The sequence below is a fragment of the Rhipicephalus microplus genome, chromosome 6 (genome assembly GCF_043290135.1).
Source record: "Rhipicephalus microplus isolate Deutch F79 chromosome 6, USDA_Rmic, whole genome shotgun sequence".
Classification (NCBI taxonomy): Eukaryota; Metazoa; Arthropoda; class Arachnida; order Ixodida; family Ixodidae; genus Rhipicephalus; species Rhipicephalus microplus.
This window is the reverse complement of record NC_134705.1, coordinates 194582119-194601604: the sequence shown is the minus strand read 5'-3', so window position 1 is coordinate 194601604 and position 19486 is coordinate 194582119. Positions and strand designations below refer to the sequence as shown.

Below are 19486 nucleotides of genomic sequence, written 5' to 3'. Positions count from 1 at the left end.
TCCAGTGAATAATTTCCATTGTTACTCAAAAAAGTATTTCAGGGCATCTCTAATGATATAGAAGTACCGCCATCCAGCGGACATTCTAAGGACTAATTGAGAGGTGGCTACATACCCACGGCATAGGGAGCTTCGCCCTTAAAAACTGCTCACCGTCGTGGATGGTGCAAACTAACACTCTCTCCAGGTTTTCATGCGCAACGCAATGCAGCTTGCTTGGGGTATTCTTCTGTGCCTCACACCTAATTTGTGTTGTGCGGTTTACTATTTATTATACAAGTACATCACGTTTCCCGATGTCTGGTTCATGTCAGGGCATGTGTGACATTAATAGGCGAGAACTATAAAGTTGTACAAGACATGTCAAATTCAATATTACAACAGAGAAAACGAAATATAATTGACTCCGAAAAAGAAAGTGACTCATTATCCGTCTATGTACCGTACGTCTATGTCGATTCTTCGTGCAGTCGCACTCCTGAGGTCCAGGTGTAGCCCGTAATCCGTCAAAACTCGACCCTGTCACTCTTGCCTTCTCGAATCGAGGGAGCTACGAAGCAAGGGTGTTTGTACCCGCGTGTAGCATGCAGGTCGAGGTCGTGCTTATAGGTGCAGTAGGAGGTGAAAGCAAGGAAAAAAACTCGAGAAAAGTACTTGGAAAGACGGAAGCACTAGCACGAGTGTGAAGGAAGAAAAAAAAAACAGACTTGACCCCTTTACCGCCCGGAGACGACACGCTCACTTGGCCTCGGCACCCGTCGCAACTTTCGCCTGCATCGCGGGCGCAATCCGTCATGACGAGCACTGCGACCTACCATGTCGTCACTCGCTTAAGCGGCAGCACCCTTTTTGTCCCCTGCGGTTTAAACGCGGGCCACTTAACAATTTCCGAATTGATTGATTGATATGTGGGGTTTAACGTCCCAAAACCACCATATGATTATGAGAGACGTCGTAGTGGAGGGCTCCAGAGATTTCGACCACCTGGGGTTCTTTAACGTGCACCCAAATCTGAGCACACGGGCCTACAACATTTCCGCCTCCATCGTAAATGCAGCCGCCGCAGCCGGGATTCGATCCCGCGACCTGCGGGTCAGCAGTCGAGTACCTTAGCCACTAGACCAACGCGGCGGGGCTAACAATTTCCGAAGAAACTAAGTAAAGAGCGTGTTATTCTTTCCCGGCGTTTTCCTCGTTTTCGGCGCAATTCGTGACGTCAGCAGTCTGTTGGCTCGACGCCACGAAGAAATCGGCTCTCGATTGTACCATATATCTGGGGTCGTCATTCGTCCGTTATCTATTGCACTGTTTTTTTTTTTGCAGTGCCTCACGCGCTGTGCCTTGTGTCGCATGACGATCGTGTGCAATGAACCGATTTCACGGCGTTTTGCACATTATCGACAGCGCAGGTGAAGATAACAGTCTGTAGCCGAAAGTGTGAAATTCAGATATGCTTAACGTTTATCACTGATGTTGTCCACGTGTCTTTTATCAAGGAATGAGGGGTGAGGACGGGATAGCAACTGGAGGAACAGTAGGCAATGAAAGAAAAAAAAAACACGCTTTCGTCTTTCAACTCGGGGTGGTTTAGGGCCCCCTCAAGGAAGGTGATGTGGCGAACGCGAGGTGAGAGGCACTAAAATAAGCAGTTGCAGCCGTAGCATGTTCTAATCACTGTCGCGGACGTCAGCAATATTCGCTCGTCTCAAATTGACCCCGGCGCATGCGCGAATGAAAATCGGCTACGAGCAACACAACCTCGCTTCAGAAGGTATGTGACGGTTTCACTCGCGTGGGGCAGATCGTTTTAGCGAGTTCCACCCGTGTGTGTGATGCACGGTGCCCGTGTCTTCTGAAGTCCCACGCAGGCCTGGTCAGAGCTACGCGACGTTCAAGGTAAGTGTAGCCACCTGAACGCACAATTATTTCTGGGCGAACGAATGGGGATGGATCAACGGCTCGTTCTACAGCGAAAGCTGTTACGAGATCCCGGGGTTTCGTAGAATCCAGAGGCTTGATCGATAGTTTACGGTATAAGACTGGCTCTTCAGAGGCTTCTCTTCCAGTTCTCGCTGTGTCTGTTCTTCGTGGTCCACGCAAGCCTAGCTTTGTTTTTGGCAAGCAGAACCTGCATTACTCTTTTAATGCCCGTTTTACCGAAAACTCCCCAGAAAAATCAGTTTAGCTTCAGGGGCGAAAAAATGAATGCGATAGCAAGCAGTTGGAATGTCGCAGGAAGAACGGCAAAGGGCTCGAAACTTGTTGCGCGTTGCTCAAGCACAAAAGACGCAGGAAGAGCGCACGCAACGGGTGGGTACGAACTATTAGGCGCTTGGCTTGTCGGCCTCTTTTGTGATTACAGTCACATTCAGTGAAGGTTCTGGTCATAAAAAAGGGTATCGCCACAATGGGGAGATCTCCACTGCTCGCTACGTGTCTACAAAGAATGAAAATGGCGACAGCCAACAAATAGCCGATGACGTCAGTGGCGCTTATAGTGAACTAGAATCATATTCGAGTGCACTATTCGACCACTTCAGTGACTATAGGTGGCGCAACGGTACGTCGAAATGGCGGACGAGACGTTGATGTCGCGAGCGTGCACGTCAGCGTCGCAGAGCGTGAAGAAGCGTTCATTGGTTCATGACTACTGAGAGACCGAACTGCGTCACTCACTGCGTTGCAGATTATCACCGTGTGACAGCTTTCGAAGCACGGCTACATGGCGCTGCCTGCGTCGCTGGAATGACCGAATAGTGGCCTTCCGGGCATGCTGGCAAGGAAACACTGCATGCTTCAGGTTTCACGTTGCTGAAGATACGACGTGAACGCAGCGTTGCCTGCGTCCCCCATTATTTTGATTTCGCAGCGTGTAGCATTTCATGCGTTTCACCCAAAACCATGGGCGTTTGTATTCTGCTGTCAGTACCGTGGCGAATGAAATGGCGCATGACGTGATAGCATAAGGCACGCAGCGCGCTGCGGAGCGAGGGGAGGGAGGAGGAAGCAACAAAAGGAAGAAGGCAGGGAGCTTAACCAGAAAGACATCTGGTTGGCTACCCTACACTGGGGGATTAGGGAAGGGGACAAGATGAGAAAGAGGGAAGAGAGGGAAAAGAAAACAAAAGGGGCGGGGCGAGATACTGACAGTAATTTCACTGCAGCATTTAGAACTCTACCGCGTGTCAGAGTCTATCACACAAGCCTGTCTTTCTCAGGAAACACAGCAGGGCTTTCACTGCCTTGTGGGCTGTCGAGGCATGTGGACGTTGCTGTAATAGCACCTGCACAGAAACAGGCCGATCATCCAGTCGCCGCATTGCGTTGGCAAGTACTTGTCTATCTGAGGCAAATCGAGGACAATGACACAGCAGGTGTTCGATATTTTCGTCGGTGCTGCAATCATCGCACGCCGCACTGTCAGTAATTCTGATTAACGTGGTATAAGCTTTCGTGTAAAGAACTCCCAGCCAAACGGAGCGAAGGGTATAGTGGGAAATCTGTTCGAACACCTATGCCTGGAAGTTGGAACGTCGCCCTCTTCTAAATAGGTGACCAGTAAAAGAGCGAGGGATTGTGGGATTCACCGTCTGCTGCCGGCTTCCGGTTCGATGAGAGTAGACGACGGTGAACCGCTCCGTCGTAAGCCTTGGATGATTCAGGATTCGCGCGCGCGGTCGCCCGTTTATCTTTGTCCTGCTGAACCACGGTCGGCTGTTCAGCCATTGCCTGCTCTAACTCGAGCGTGAAAGGCAAACGCTTGTATCGATTCTCATAGAACGAAGGAAGAAAAAAAATGACGTGGGTCGCAGCTGTGAAGAGAGCCGCAGCGACAAGTAGCCTTTGGGTACCGAACGTTGGATCCAGAGTGTGCGAAGACCATTTTATCACAAGCACGTGTGTTTTCCGCACTAATAAAAAGCTTACGCACGAATTAATGCGAATATGTCCAGAAACAAATTGTCGCGCAGGTGCGCCTTGCAAAATTATGGGAACGTGGGCGAAATCTGTTATATGAGATGAGCGCCGGCATTGCACCCATATGTATGATACACACACAAAAAAAGTGATAACTTCACTCAAGAATAGGCTTACACGAAGCACTGGACGAGTCTGTTTGCTTTTATCTTGGTCAAACTGTGCGTCAGGACGGCACACAAAGCAAGACGTGCGTTAAACAAGCGCAGTGTTTCGATTCTTCGGCCCCGTCTATGTCTGACGGTATTGTTTGTTTGCCGCCGTGCCACGCAGCTTCACCAAGATCAGCGTTCAAATAAGCATCCAGCTTCGACAAAGAAATGCATCCTATAGCCCGCTGAAGGCTATAAAAAAAGGATATCTCAACGCGCTCAATAAATGCGGCACTTCATGCCGATTGACCGACGATTTCGGCCGAAGCAGCGATCCCGAAATGAACTCTTAACACTGCTAGAGTCATCACCATCCCCTGAGATTTTTAAAATCGCGATTTATTTATCTGAAGTAGTGTATCATACAATTAAAACTGTCTTCTGTATCGACTGATCTGCTGGCAAATCTGACAGTACCCCCGAGCAGCATTAAAGCATTGCAGAGCATTTTGGTGCGATAAAAATTTCCTTACTGTTCATGGCTTTTGTAGTTGGTCATTGTCGCAGTCACGGCGATCAGAATCAAACAAAAACAAAATTCTAAAGCGCTCATATTGCACGGAGAGGTGCTTTTTTTAATGAAACGATACAAAAAGTGCATGCGTGCCGCTGCTGACCTGCGCGGTGTGTCGAACCGGAAGCCGTCGTATCCCACAGTTCCCTGCGTTTGTCTTTTAAGGGCGAGGCTCCTTAAAGCGGCACCTGTTCGTCCCTGGTAGTCATAGTGTGTAACCAGTGTTACATTTTGACCTGCAAGGTGGTGCCGGTGGCAGATTTCTCCTGTGCTTTGTGGAACAATAAAAAGTTCGCGGAACTAAAAGCCGAATGCTCCTGTCTCTCATTCCCCATTAGCAGCCGTTGGCATGTACATTGAGAACTATCTGACAAGAAAGGGTTGCTACGTTATACTCGCTGGGTGTAACCTCCTTGGTTTTCGAAAGGTTTAGCGAGCGTTCGGCCGCAGTGCCATGAATACAGTGAACTAGTATATACCATGAACTCGAGGTGGTCAAAGGTGGGAAGTAGACCCGAAGCGCAAGTCGTAAGAAAGTGTGCGTGTGCCACCTCTCGTTTAGTCCTTGGAATGTCCGCTGGATGGCGGTGCTTCTATATGGGGAATAAATGATGAACACTTGCGAGATGGCGGTACTTGGAGTGTTGAATAGATGGACGAACGGACACACAGACAGATGTATGGATGGACGCAGGGGCGGATGCATGGACGAATGCAGGGATGGACGCACGAACAGACGGACGAACAGACGCACGCACGGACGCATGGACGGACGGAAAAAAAGAATGAATGGACAGATGAATGCTTCGCCCCACTCTCCATCATTCACTCCGTGGATATGCTGCCATTTTTTTTACGGGTCACCTATTGGGAGCTTCCTGCCAGCACGCAATCTCTGAGGCCATGCCTCCTCTCGCTTGTTGCGACCAGCCGCCGCGTGGGTCCGCTCGCCTCCGTACCGCTCGGCACCGTGACATTACCGGACCGCTCTGTCACGTGACAGCACAGCTGCTCGGAGGCAACTGTGAGGGCATTGCTGTGTTCGCAGGGAGCGGCCGCCAGAGGCGTTCGCCTTCGTACAGGAGGGGGAGAGTAAAATTCGAGGGTAGGACAGCACGTTCGCGGCCCAAATTGCAGGCATAGTTCACCAGCAGTGCGCTTTGAAAAAAAAAAAATTCCTCTGAAGTGTTTAATTATTTTGATCAGTGTCATATATATCCATTGTTATGACAATATATACGGGAGAGACATTACAGTGACGGTGAAAAATCGCCTAGTGTTTGTATAACTGCTATCGCAACAAAATATCCGCTCTGGTACGCTCTAGAAATTCTTTAGGCTAATTGGCACACAATTAAATGCACTACGACAAAAGAAATAAACACGCAATGTAGATGTAGATGTAGATCCTAAACTCGTGGATCATACCCACTCTGGGGGATCGGCCAGGAATCGGGTAGCTTACCAAAGAAACTGAATGCATATAAATAAGTACTGGCGAAATGAAAATTAACAGAAATATTGTTTTTTTTGTAAATCATTTTTGAGAAAAATTTTGATGAATTTTGAAGAAACTTTTTCAATAGCCTACATGGGTTAACTGAGAACCTTTTGGTACTGAGGTTAAGTAAATCTCTTAGACTGTACAATGAAAGCTTGCACGGCCGCGCACTTTTTCCCGTTGCTGTGCCCTAAAGTATGTGCACCTAAGGACAGTAAATTTGACGTTGTCAAAGCTAAGCCAAGGATTCGTAATCTGTCGCGAGCGTATTGCTCTTTCTTCAATCCTATCACTTTTTTTTTTCGTCTGCCGAAATTCATGACGAACAGGCACCAACTAAGTTGTCGTGTTATAGAGGCTTTTAGAACAGGCCAGTATAGGTTGTTGATGACACCGAGCTGACTGCACGAAACTAGAAAAACGACATTCCCAATGTATTGTACTGCTCTGTTGCAGCAGTTTTATATAGACCAAAGCTCCTCGTCTGTGTGTACTTCTTAAAGCTCGTCACTCAGTGGCGCTTCACTCATATGTGCGTGTACCCCTCCTGTCATGCGTTGGGCGTCTGCGTATACCTACAGCAACACTGCACCGAATTATTGAGACGCAGCGCAGCTATGGGTCCCCAATCTAGGAGGCCTCCTTTCCCGGGAGGGTTGTTTCTTCTTTTCCGTTTCCGGGAATCGCGGAGGCGCTCAGCTATGCGGGTGCGCTCGTGCAGCCGTTTGCGTAGCTCATTTCGCCACAAGGAATGACAGCTCGTTTAATGTTTTACTTCTTCCTTGTTAATATTTACTTCTTCCTCTTTTGCCTCATCCGCGCGGGTCATAAACGACCAGCCGCGGCTCTATAGCTCTCCCCCCTACTTGCGCAAACACGTGTTATCACCATAGGGGGGGCGTCCATAATGACCTGTCTTGTATATAGCACTTTCTTCTCGGAATCACACCCGCCGAGCGCAGGCCTTGCGTAAGTGGCTGTACAACGATATTCGTGTTCTAAATAGTAGCTGCTGAGGTGCAGCGCCTCAAGAGCTGGGTGTACGTTAGGTTTTGAAGTGGCATTATCGCGAAATAGAGATGAAACACGCTGTAAGTGTTCACGCTAATGTTGCATTAGGAACTTAGAAGCGTGGAGATTTTGGCTAGTTTTGTATGACACGGCGCTCGTCTTCTCTTGTCCCTTCGTCGTCGTTCTGCTCTCGCGCTATAACAATCGTCATGCCTTAGGAAGACCCGAGTGAAGGTGCACCCGTCAGTTTACCGTACGGCAAGTATACGGCTAATTTCCGGAACGTTTTTAGATCATTTCGAACCTCTGGGCTACATGAACGCAGGCGCGTAGCCAGAAATTTTCGGGTGTCCTATCTAAGCAGGGGAGGGGGGTGGGGAGTCGGACCATACTTTGTGTATTCAGGCGTGTGTTTGTGTGCTCTAGTTAATGTGTACACAAACAAGGTTCGAAAATTTCGGGTTGAGATATCACCCCCCCCCCCTTCCCCAAACTACGTCACGGACGACACAGTACAAGTGATTCGCCTTCATCCAAGTAAACGTGCGGCCGTCGTGGTCCGTATCTACTCCGCTTTTTCTAGATAAGCAGCGTAACCTCTACTACCACGTCTGTTTAGCCGTACCACCAACGTAGACCATAGAATAGCGGTCACTTATTGCGTGAGCTACACTTAGGTACGAACGTTTAAACTTAAAGGGCCTGAAAGGTTCAGCAATCACTACAAGGTATATCTACGCAGTCCGCCGCGATGGTGTAGTGGTTCGGGTGTTCGACTGCTAACAAGAAGGTCGTGGGTTTGATGCCGATGCCCGTGTGATGCCAGTGCGCGTTAAAGAACACCAGGTGGCCTAAATCTCCGGGCTGCGGTGTCTCGTGTAATCGTGCCGTCGTTTTAGGACGTCACACCCCAGATACTGTTGCAAGGTATATCTATTATCCCGAGAATTACGCACTGCGCGAAAAAAAATTTTCCGTATGCTTCCTGCTCTTGCATGGCGACCACGTTTTGCAGTCTTCAGCTCTGGACAGCGCAACATCCATACCCTTTTACGAGTCAGTTCACCAACTTTCCTACCGCATTTGTGATGAGGCTCACTTTATGTTTAAAAAAAAAGGCCTTATCTGCAATCAATTTGTTACTTCGCCTGCTGTGTGCGGTATTGATATATACACCGTTGCAAATTTTGTTATTTTAGCCTCACAAAGCGACACGCTCTTTCAGTCTGGCGCACATTGAAATCTATTTGAAGCTAACGTGGTTTCTTGGTCGAGTTGGTACGATATTATTCACATAAAAAACAGCGCCAATAACGAGGGACAAGAAAAGAAAGAGACAGACAGCGGCACGCCCCTGCAATCATTTGTTTTGTAGCCCCGCTTGCGTGCATATCGCCTCTTCAACTCTTTACGGTCATCCCTGGTTGTGTCATAGTGTGCCTAGGACCGGCAGCAGTACCTTCACTTACGATTTTGTTCTCTATTCGAACTAGGCTTTTGGAAAGGACTGCGTCATTTGCTTTCTTAGTAGGGGGCGGGGGCATTCGATTTGTATTCAGCTCACGTTTGGGGCCACTCCCCCCCCCCCCCCCCCCGTCTTTGCGAGTCGCCACTCTCCGTGAGGTCAATTTGCTTCGGCGTACCTTCGGTTATCTTCGTGGCTGTAGTGCATAGCTTTTACGCGTACTTTTTCGCACGCCGTGGCACCACTGTAATCGTGTGTGTGTATAATTCGTCTTTGAAACGCGACCGTATAGTCGATCGTTTCCGAGTGTTCTGGCTGCTCCTATATAGACAGTATACACCCTGAATAGTCTTCAGTATGGAACACAATGATTCTATCATTGGTTACGACCTTGTATAAAATGAATATTGGCTCCACCCACAGCAATCTTAGTCCACACGCAAAGATAACTTGCGTGGATGCGTCGTCTCGTTGCGTTAGCTCATTCTCGTGACTTCAAGCACATTAACATGTCTGAGGCACCTATCTACGCCGTACATTTTATATTTGCGTTCGCGTTTTCGTGCGTCGAAAATTTCGAACGTCCGGCTAAATGTTATCGCCGATCCTGACAGAAGCGTCAAGTCACACGTGGGTACTCAAGGCTGGGTACAGGTCTTTTCCGAAAAAGAGCAGAGTTTATAGTAAGTAGGAGTACTAGTATATAGTGGTAGTGGGAGTAGTAGCAGCAGTAGTATTAGTACTACAAGTTGTAGTACTACTGCTACTACTACTATACTACGACTGTTATTACTACTACAGGCCGCCTAACCAGAAAAAGAAATGATGATGCTAGGAACGACGATGATGGTGGTGATGCTTCGATGGTGCGCGTGATCTTACGAGCCAATCACGTACACTCATGCGCTTATAGCTGCCATTTTAGTAATTGTTAATGTGCGGGACTCGCTGATTTAAAGAAAAATTTCCTTCGTGTTCGAAATGTATATGGCCAACACAGTTTTACCCCCGTCTTTCCTGGAAAAAAGTAAGCAATGCACCTCAGCAGTGGGCGACACACCTTGTCCTTACTGTGCAGTCAGCACTGCCGTCACGCACTGTGACCTTTTCTCTTTTGTCACGCATAGGCAGTAAGCGAGGTGTACTGCACTGGTTACCGCATTCCCGCAATGTACAATGGAACCATCTGTGCGACACAAGGCACGTTCCGATGTGACAATAATAGTACGATTATCTGCAGTTCAATGTCTCAATACCACAACATGATCAACGACGAACGCCGTAGCGGAGGAGGACTCCGTAAGTTTAGGCCATCTGGCGTGCTTTAACGTGCACTAACATCGCATAGTACGCGGTCCTCTGCCATTTGGCCTCCATAGAAATGATACCGCTACGGGTGGGGGATCGAACCTGTGACCTTGGGTTCATCAGCCGAGTACCGTAACAGCTACGCCCCCGTGGCGGACACGTCACTAGACGGACGCTGAAAGAGAAAACAAAGCTATCGAGGCTGCTTAGAACAACAGAGAAGACGGCAAGGAGGATAGGACGTTATCACGGGCCCGCTCGTGCGATGGCTGTCACGTGACCTGTGGGCAGCCGCAAGCGGTAAATCGGTTCTCCGGTGAACCGCGCTGATGATAATTTATGAGAACCCCCGCAAACTCTCCGGTCTCGAAAAGCGAGATAAGCGGCTCCGCGGTCACTGGACTCAAAGAGGCGTGCAGGTTCGCTGTGCCGTATAGCTTGTTCGCGATTGCGGTTTGCCGTGAAAGCGATAGACTTGAGTGACATTGCCAGCGTTCCACTTTAGCGCGAAATCTTGATAGCGTAGAAAACTTGCGAGTGCTTGCGTAAACGATAGATAGTGGATGTATGTATACGCTCGACAGTAGAGTATGTAGAGTAGGGGACAAATAAAGGCGGTATTGACCTGTGAGCACGGAAACGCGCGTGGTGACAGTTCTTGCTTGACCAATAGCAGTGTGAACGCACGAGCAGGGAGGCAGATAAGACGAGAGATATCATCCCGCGACAGCTGACACGCCCTGGTCCATCGCGAGCGAGGAAACGACGTACTCTGACGTTTTGTTTACAGTCCGGAGATGTCTTCGTGGAACGCATACACGTTGTCTACAAACGACCATCATGTAGACACGCGGCTGAACACTTATTTGCGCGACTAGGAACCGTCAGTTGCGTATACAGATCAATATGCATATTTATCCGCGTTCGGTGCTTAAATCCCACTACGATCTACGTCGGCCCCCGCGGGAACAAAAACTGTGGTTGCAAACATTCCAATAACTCGCAAAAGAGAAGTATTACACATTCACAGTCTCGCTGATTGCACATCAGGAGCAGTGCGGAGAAGTAGCCGTTAATGGTGTGTCAGTTCATTTTGCTCCTGCGCTAAACGTTGCATTCGGTCCGCTCTCGACTTATTGTAACGTTTCTACTTATCTGCCATAAGAAATGGAGGCCTGAAGGCCCGAACAAAAGGTGGCAATTCCCATTCGACTAAGATTCGGGCCCCCTGTACAAGGCATACCGCAAATGTGGATATAATACATGTACATCTAGCGTATACTCAATATCTCAGGAAGGACAGAGGATTGCAATGTTGACGTTAAACAATACTGCTGTATTCGCAACATAAATCAAGAAAAAAATACAAATATAGGATTGAAACATGACAAAACAACCCAGAGGTTGAACTGGTTTATAAATTATTGTACTAAATCATTTCGTTTGTTTTTTTCCTGTTACGTCACAAGGCAATTACTTCATCTTCCGAAGAAAAGGCAATCCGGGGCACATCGAATTGCTTCGCGGTGACGACAGGTTCGGGGAACTGGCATCTGCGCAAAGTCACCCTGATGATCGAATGGACCCACGAGGTAAGTTCCAGCCGTATACACAAGAAATAAGTGTTAAGTATCCCACGCAAAAAAGAGCTGACCAAGAGCTTGACCGCCTGTACGTATAGGCAAGAATTAAAGACACAGGTGAGGTACATCTCTATAGGCCCCCGCATGTTCCTTCATGCGACGCTGCATGAAGATATCTGTGGAATCGGGCCATGTTTTTCGTAGTGCCGAGTATATGTTGGACTTGGTGAACGAAATTACGCGGGCAATCAATATCAATTTCCCCCCTGCCTCCTTCTCAAACGACCCTTCTGCTTTGTGGGAGCGCCGGCCAATAGGCTGCAAATAGCTCTCCAATCGTCCCGCTTGTGCGACTGCAGATTACCCTAAATCGCCGTATCGTGAGACAAGCAGCCCACCTAAAACCGTGGCAGGACTCTTTCTCATTCCTACTCACGTTCCCCCCGTGTATCCACGCATATTCTTGCATGCACACATCGCCTTCGTCTTGCAGTCTTATTAAACGCTTCTCTATCATTCTCTCCTCGTATAGATGTGCACGTTGCAGGAAAAGACGAGCCATTCGCGATCATATATAGATGTAGGGTTCGACATTATCGCTCACGACGCATTTAACGCCTGTCTCAACACGTGCAGTGCGTGTATGTATGACGTACTCCTGGACGCTTACATACCGTGTGGGCTCGTGTAAGGCATGCTGCACAGGGCCTGGATTTCATCCCAGACACTCCGAGCGGCAAAAATGTATTCTACCGTACAGCTACCCGGGTGCTTAAAACTGCTTCGCGAAAGAACCTATACACGGGTGTCCTGCCGGCCAAGAAATCAAATGTAACAGACGCTGACAGACGTGATACAACGTGGTAGAAGAGAAAAATAACACCAGATTTGACATAACGCGAATTGCGGGTCGATTGCGCAGTTTAAAAACAATCTACCCAATATAAAGGGTTCAGCCATAATTATTCTAACGTCATCAGCCACATCATCAGTGAAGGGCACGCGATGCCCCAAAGAGGTGTAGCGGGTTCTTGCTTGTGTGAATAATGTATCGGCTACTTCCCTTCGCAAAATTATGGTGGTTTATGAAGTATATCGCAGAAACCTAGACTTACGAAAAGGGTTCAACCTAAATCGAGGACTACGCAGCGAGCGATGGAAAGTAAAATAAATAGGTCTAACCTTAAAAAACGAGACCGGAGAATAGTGGGTCAGGGAGGAGCAAGCAATTTAGGATATCACAGTTGAATTCAAGAAGAAATGGTCATCGGCCGGACTCGTAGCACGCAGACAGGATTACCGCTGGTCACATCTGACTGAATTTCAAGAAAACTGGCAGACGCGTGGGAGGGGGACAGATAGTTAGGTGGGCAGGTCAAGTTTGGAAGTTTGCATGTATAGCGTGGCTGCAGAAAGCACAGGAGCGGGCGGTTGATTGGCGGAACGTGGGAGAGGCATTTGCCCAGCAGCGGGCGTATTCAGATTGATGATGATGATGATGATGACGATGATAATGATGGGTGTCTTTTAACTATATTTGCAGTGGTCACGCCAAGATAAGCTATCAATGCGCTCTAGAAAGGTCACTTCTTCGGCTTACGCTGGGACTGTCCAGCGCGTTCCGCGCAGGTCTGGTGTACTCTCTTTTAATTACTACTTGGAATTCGTCTTATGAAAGTATTATATCCTCTCAATTTTGGTTATATTCTGAATCATCTAAAGTTTCGGTGCACCTACTTTGTGGTGCGGCTCATATGCGACTATATGCGGTGCACTCTACACGCACACGTGCTGTGACTATAGGCAATATATGCCCGCGTGATTACGCAGCGCCGGCCACGATTCGACGGGGCACGCCACGGCCACAAAAACGCCAATAACCAAAAGGCAGATACCCTGCGTAATTTTCCCCCGATATACTACTGAACCCGCTTTTTATCTCTTGCCTTTTGCGGTTCATCCTTATTTAAATAGTGTCTTCGTATCTCCGCTTTCCCCAACTTCCGTGACGCGGACCCACCTAAATATATACTCGTTTCCTCCTCATTTTAATAATGTATCTCCCCCCCTCTCTCTCTCCTTCCATGCTGTGGATCTATGTACACTCTGACCGAATGACCGCAGAATTGGATATAATGATCGCGTAAGTGGTTTGCCATGGCCATACAGGCACACGCACTTGATACTTTACCACGCGAAGGATCAATCAAGGGAACGAGCGAAGATCGCTCGCGGCTGTGAACATGAATGACCGTGAGAGCTATAGTGGTGCTGTCGGGGGCGCAGAACTTGAGGGTGAACAAGTATTGCGTGAACGATTTGACCCGTGCCGCGATTCGTAGCCTGTGTGGACGCTGAGGTGAGGCGTCGCGTTCGCTAAGCTGATGGATGCGCGTTCAGTTGCCAGAGCACACATTTCGATGGGAGCGAAATGCAAAACCAACCCGGAGTCCGTAATACGGAGCCCGCGCTAATATGAAGTCTGACGACATGATTACGGAACGATTGCGGCGGATTTCGTAATCATATCGTGGTTTAACCATACCACAGAAAAGTTGACAGGCGGGCTAGTTGGTATAGATTCATTATGGCAACTTGGCAGCGCAAATATATATATATATATATATATATATATATATATATATATATATATATATATATATATATATATATATATATATATATATATATATATCGGGACGGAGTGTGTGTGTCGTGTTACTTAGTTACGTTTGTTTGGTCATAATGGTCATAATGAACTATACCCCAAAAAAGAGAACGAGAGAGCATGGTTGAGAGACCGGTGAACATAGGTTTCAGAATGGGTGAAGGAAGATAGAGAGGAAGATTAGGTGTAAGGAAGTTAACCAAAAGAATTTTTTTTTCGGTTTGCTACCTTGCACTGACGCCAACCTTCTCTAACTGGATCTGTTAGTTTGATTTCAAATTCCTTCCGGAATATACTGATACGACATAACATTCCTATACCGCCTCTGGTTTGAGTGCCATTCCCGACAAGGCGGCCGTTGAGTGTAGTTCAAAAGGCGCCAAAATTCAAGCTAAAAGTAGTTGAAATAGCCGCGTCATTCAGTATTATCAACTAATTTGTACCTAAATCAAACAGGAGCGGTATTATGAACAGTCTTTACTAATTATGAATAAATAAAGCCGCTTTGAATACGTAAAACAAGAAGTTTAACGGTAGCCAGAAAATATTCATGGTGCCAACTGGAAATTTTCGTCGCCGAACGGGTCGAAAAAGTAGTCAATATAGATGGGGGGCAAAGTTTGAATCAGCAACCTTGATCGGGAATCAAAGTTGCCGCTAAGGCGGAGTAGCCACCAACGGCAACCTTGATTCCCGATCACCTTCGCATATCGAATCTTATTTGCAGGCAGTGCTGCCTGTGATCACAATGACAGCGACAAAACTATAGCTATTGCACACGTCCTGTGTCATTGACCTCACTATAGATATAGCCCTCGACAACGTTAGCATGCCTAGATGGCGAGACGCTTTCCGAACAATCAATTTTAAAGCGCTGGAGAGCCTCCAACAAAACATCGACGAAGGCTCTGCTAAAGTTTCTGCGCTCGACCGGCCTCGATAAACGACCGTGACCCTCCCCTGCCTGGGTGAAGGAAAGGTGAAGGAAGCGATGAGGCGTCAGCACCCTGCCTTCCTTCACCAACAACGTTCTTATTTCCGCCTGAACATACCGAATGCACACACGAGAATGGGTGTATGTAGGGGTGACTCTACCCCCCTCCCCTCAAAGTAAAGCCTGCCCAACTTGCCAAACTTTATAGTACAATATTCATTTCAATTGCTTATTTCAAGCGTACACACAATGCGAAATAAGCTTACGAGGTAAAGTTAAAGACTACTAGAATATCTCCCTACCAGGAACGACGATCCTGGCTAACCACTTCCATAGAGCGTTTAGTCAGTCTGCTCGTAACTCTCACGTACACCTCAGTGCCATTGGATGGGTCATTTTCATTTCTCTGCATGGAAAAACGTAACAGCCACAGCACGATTTCGTCTGTGGCGTGACCTCGGCAACTGCTGGTAAGACGTAGAGGCCTGGGAACCGGCTCGAACTAGACTATTGCCGTCAGATCGAATAGTCAGACAAGGGTGTTGCTGTAATAGGGCGTGTGTTGGTGATATGCTTCGGTGGTAAATATGCGGATGGAGCTGTCACGATTTGAGGGAGCATTAGCGAAGTGGATTTCCACTCCATGCGAGATATCGCGATGTCTGTTTGCCACGTTTGGTTGACGCCCACCGTGAGATTGGCACCGCTCTTCGTACAAAGGTGCAGCGAGGACGTGAAACGATTCTACTGACGCACGACTGGGGAGGCGCCGCGCCTTCAGCCTATTTCACTTTCTAATGCCGGCGATACAATCAAGGCTGAATTGTGGTTTGCACTGAAGCGTGATGGTTAAATGAGTTAGGTGCAATCACCTCAAGGTCACTGACCATCGGCGTGTAATGTCGCCATGGTGTGCCGTGCAATCACGGGTATGCGCCACAAAATTGGCCCAATCCCACTAATCGCCAGTGGTGCACTAAAAATGGAGAAAGTGACGATTTGGCCATGAAATCGCCAATGAAATTCGTGGAGCTCAAACGCCCTTCCCCACATACTTGGTTGAAGGTTTAGTACCACCAGTGCCTCATCAAAGAACTCTTTTTTCAAAACTCTGCGTCCTTCACTGAACCGTCCCAGGTTTCCCTACATGCTTCGTCCTTCCCCAGTTTGGTCATTTTTTATACTCTCCTTTCTTCGTCTGTGTGTGTGTTTTTTTTTTTTCAAACGTATGCATTGGTGAGTTGGTTCATACTTGGGAAAGATGAAACAGCGCAAGAAAGACAGAACACAGAGGTAGATGGGCACACAATGGCGTATCCAGGAGGTGGTACTGAGGGCCCGCTCTTCGGCCCTCCCCACGAAATTTTTATCCGCCATGTGTACAGAGTGCAGTATAATAATTTGCCTTCCAGGCCCCCACTTTAGATCAATGAGGTGTCCCCTTCTTCCAGAAAAAAGGTTTCTGTAGACAACACTGTGTGCACATGTAGAGCGAAGGTTAACTTTTACTACAGAGCTGTTGAGCTTGGCGTTGCGCCGTGGACAGAAAAATATCAGCCTTATGGGCCAGCGAGCGCTCTCTCCTTCGTATTATGCTTCGCCCCCAGAACAGATGTACCGATTCGGCCGGCGTGGACTGCGATAACTCTGATGGGTGAGAGTCGCCGTGAGAACGGGCTGAGAGAGAGAGAGAGAAATAAAGTGATAGAAATACGCTACCAAAAAGTTTCCTTGGCGATGAGGGATTCGAACCCGTCTTCCCTGAAGGCGAGCGTTGTAATCATTCGTCTGCTCACGCACGCTAGCAGAACGTAGCACGGTCTTGCGTGGAAAAGTGTAGCAAGGGAGTGAGGGTTAGGAAGGAACGTGGGACTGGAGAGGGAAAGGGAGAAATAGGGAGAGACAAAAAAAGAAAAAGTGAGAAAGCGGGTTGCCAACTCCCACCGCAAACCCCCAATCATCTAACAGGGTGCCGAGTCTGCCCCAACATTTGCCTCATGCGAACGTATACGTTGTCACTGCTTGAAATACATGGTTATTGCCATCCCGGTTTTTGAGGTTAATGTGTTCAACGGCAATGACGTCGCATACCAGGAACTGTTCGTTCCTTCCTTTTACCTTTGAATAGCCGAGGGTCAAAGGCGGGTCGTTTTGAACACCACGTCATTGCTTAACTTTTGTTACTTTTACATCCAACCTTACCATTCTGATTCAACGACTAAGACGACGAGGCTAAGGGTGAGGGGGACACTACGGTGAGACATTGCGCTCGTAATTGAATGAAAACCCTGCGCACGCCTATATCAATGTTTTTATGCTTAAGAAAGGAGAGCTCGGCTCTTCGAGTCTCTAAGCTGACGGCCCCAGTTCCGAATTTGTAACGTTTCTATTTCTTTGCTGTACATAAACCTTGCCTTAACTCACTATCGTCTCTTCCGCTCGTCTATCAACTCTGCGCAGAAGCAGTCGCGAGCTGGGTAACACACGTTTGTTGTATATATTAACCGAGTTACATATAGTAAAATCTGCCTGCTGCTCTCTGAAATGCCACTGTGTTACATTGCACACTTCTCCAGGTGCAAGTGTTTCAGCAACGACGCCAGAACACGTTATATTGTGTGATTTTTCTATCAAAATCGTAAGCCTTCTCCAGTTAAGCTTGTGTTTCAAAGCGCAAACACGTCCTTGAGGTGCACGCATATGGCGACCCTCTCTAGAAAGGGTAGCGGTGGAGCCAGCCTGTTTATTGAGGATGTTTTCGCGGCGTGCTCAAGTGCTCAGTTCTCTCTAAGTGCAGCACATCCTCTTCGCCTACACACTCGCAGGATAAAGAAGGTTGTACAGTAAATGGGGCAGTAGCTCATAGATATCTCAACTCCTGACAGTCCATCTCTTTTTCTTTTTCAGACATCCATCTCTTTTTTTTTTTTTTCTCGTTAACAAGCGCATCCTTTCGTTCTGATTCGCTTCACTTGCTGCCGCCGTGTTTATCAACAGACTCTGCATCGGGAGGCGAATGTTGTCGTAACCTCGATTGTCCGCCGGAGGAGCGAGTGGTTATGCTCCTTAACGTCACGAAGTGGAGGCGTCCATTTTAAATACGCGCATGTGTGGAGAGCTAGAGCACTTGACCTTGGAATAACAGCCGGTGTTGATGCTAAGCATCGGCGAAAGCGCGAAAATTAAATTTTGCCCGCGATGATACGCTTACGGTCGTATGGTTGACAGCGATTAAAACCTTGAGTCTTGGCCAATTCCTGCGATGGCATGCAAGAGAAATACAGGATCTTCAGATCCTGTATTTCTCTAGTAAGGTTTTAATGAGAATTAGTAAGGTTTTAATGAGAATTATTAATGCTGCTAAGGAATATTTAGGGAATGTAATTAGAATCAATTGTAATTAAATGTGAATAAAGAAAAGTAGACGAAAACGTAACTTGCCATCAGCAGGGACCGAAACCGCGACCTTTACACTCGTAGCATAAAGCAGTTATCCACAAGTTATCTTTTCGTCCACTTTTCATTCTTCAATTTACATCGCAATTACTTCTAATAACATCCCCGACAGTTTCTTTGCCTTCATGACCTGTTATTTCTCATTGATAGTCCCGCCGCGGTGGTCTAGTGACTAAGGTACTCGGCTACTGACCCGCAGGTCGCGGGATCGAATTCCGGTTGCGGCGGCTGCATTTCCGATGGAGGCGGAAATGTTGTATAGGCCCATGTGCTCAGATTTGGGTGCACGTTAAAGAACCCCAGGAGGTCGAAATTTCCGCAGCCCTCCACTACGGCGTCTCTCATAATCATATGGTGGTTTGGACCGTTAAACCCCACAAATCATCATCATGAGTCCCGCTTTTCGACTGCATTTCTTAGTCGGGGCATGTCAGGCGTCTGTCGGTGTCCGCGCGCTGGTAGGTGTTATCTCTCCGCTCTCTCTCCCATAGCAAAAGCAGTCAGTCAATCAATCAATCAATCAATCACTCAGCTCTCATTGATATGGTGTCTAACGAAGAAAGCAATAAGCCCTGAAATTTACACTATAGTATCGCATGATGATGCTAGTGGACCTTTACGAAGCCTTTAGAGCGTCCCTATGTAGAAGGTCGCAGTTTCGGAGAGTTGGTTATGAATCATAAAATTGTATTGGGCTGACTCAGAGGTGAGGCTGCTCACCTGTCTGCTCCCTCACCTCTGACTACGCAATAGAATATTACGAACCACCTCAATATTCTTCGCTCTAGGGTATTGAGCAGTACGTATAAAAAAAATAGTCTTATACCTGAAGTTCTTTTTTGCGCCGCCAACTAGTGGCCAGTGATGATACAAGTTTGTGAATTCGATTGGTCTTACAGGTGCGAAATGTATGAGT

At 47.7% G+C, this 19486-nt stretch overlaps 1 protein-coding gene across 4 annotated transcripts in view; it reads left to right on the top strand.

Moving 5' to 3' along the window:
• The window catches only part of LOC119167875 (uncharacterized), a 596496-nt gene that overhangs the window by 522335 nt on the left and 54675 nt on the right, over window positions 1-19486 (top strand). For all 4 annotated transcript variants that reach the window (XR_012884394.1, XR_012884393.1, XM_075867434.1 and 1 more), the window contains one exon: window positions 11399-11521. Coding sequence is in view for 2 of the 4 variants with exons in the window: in XM_075867434.1 (XP_075723549.1) it covers window positions 11399-11521 (123 nt within the window). In the remaining 2 variants the exon portion in view is untranslated. The remainder of the gene's footprint in view (window positions 1-11398; window positions 11522-19486) is intronic.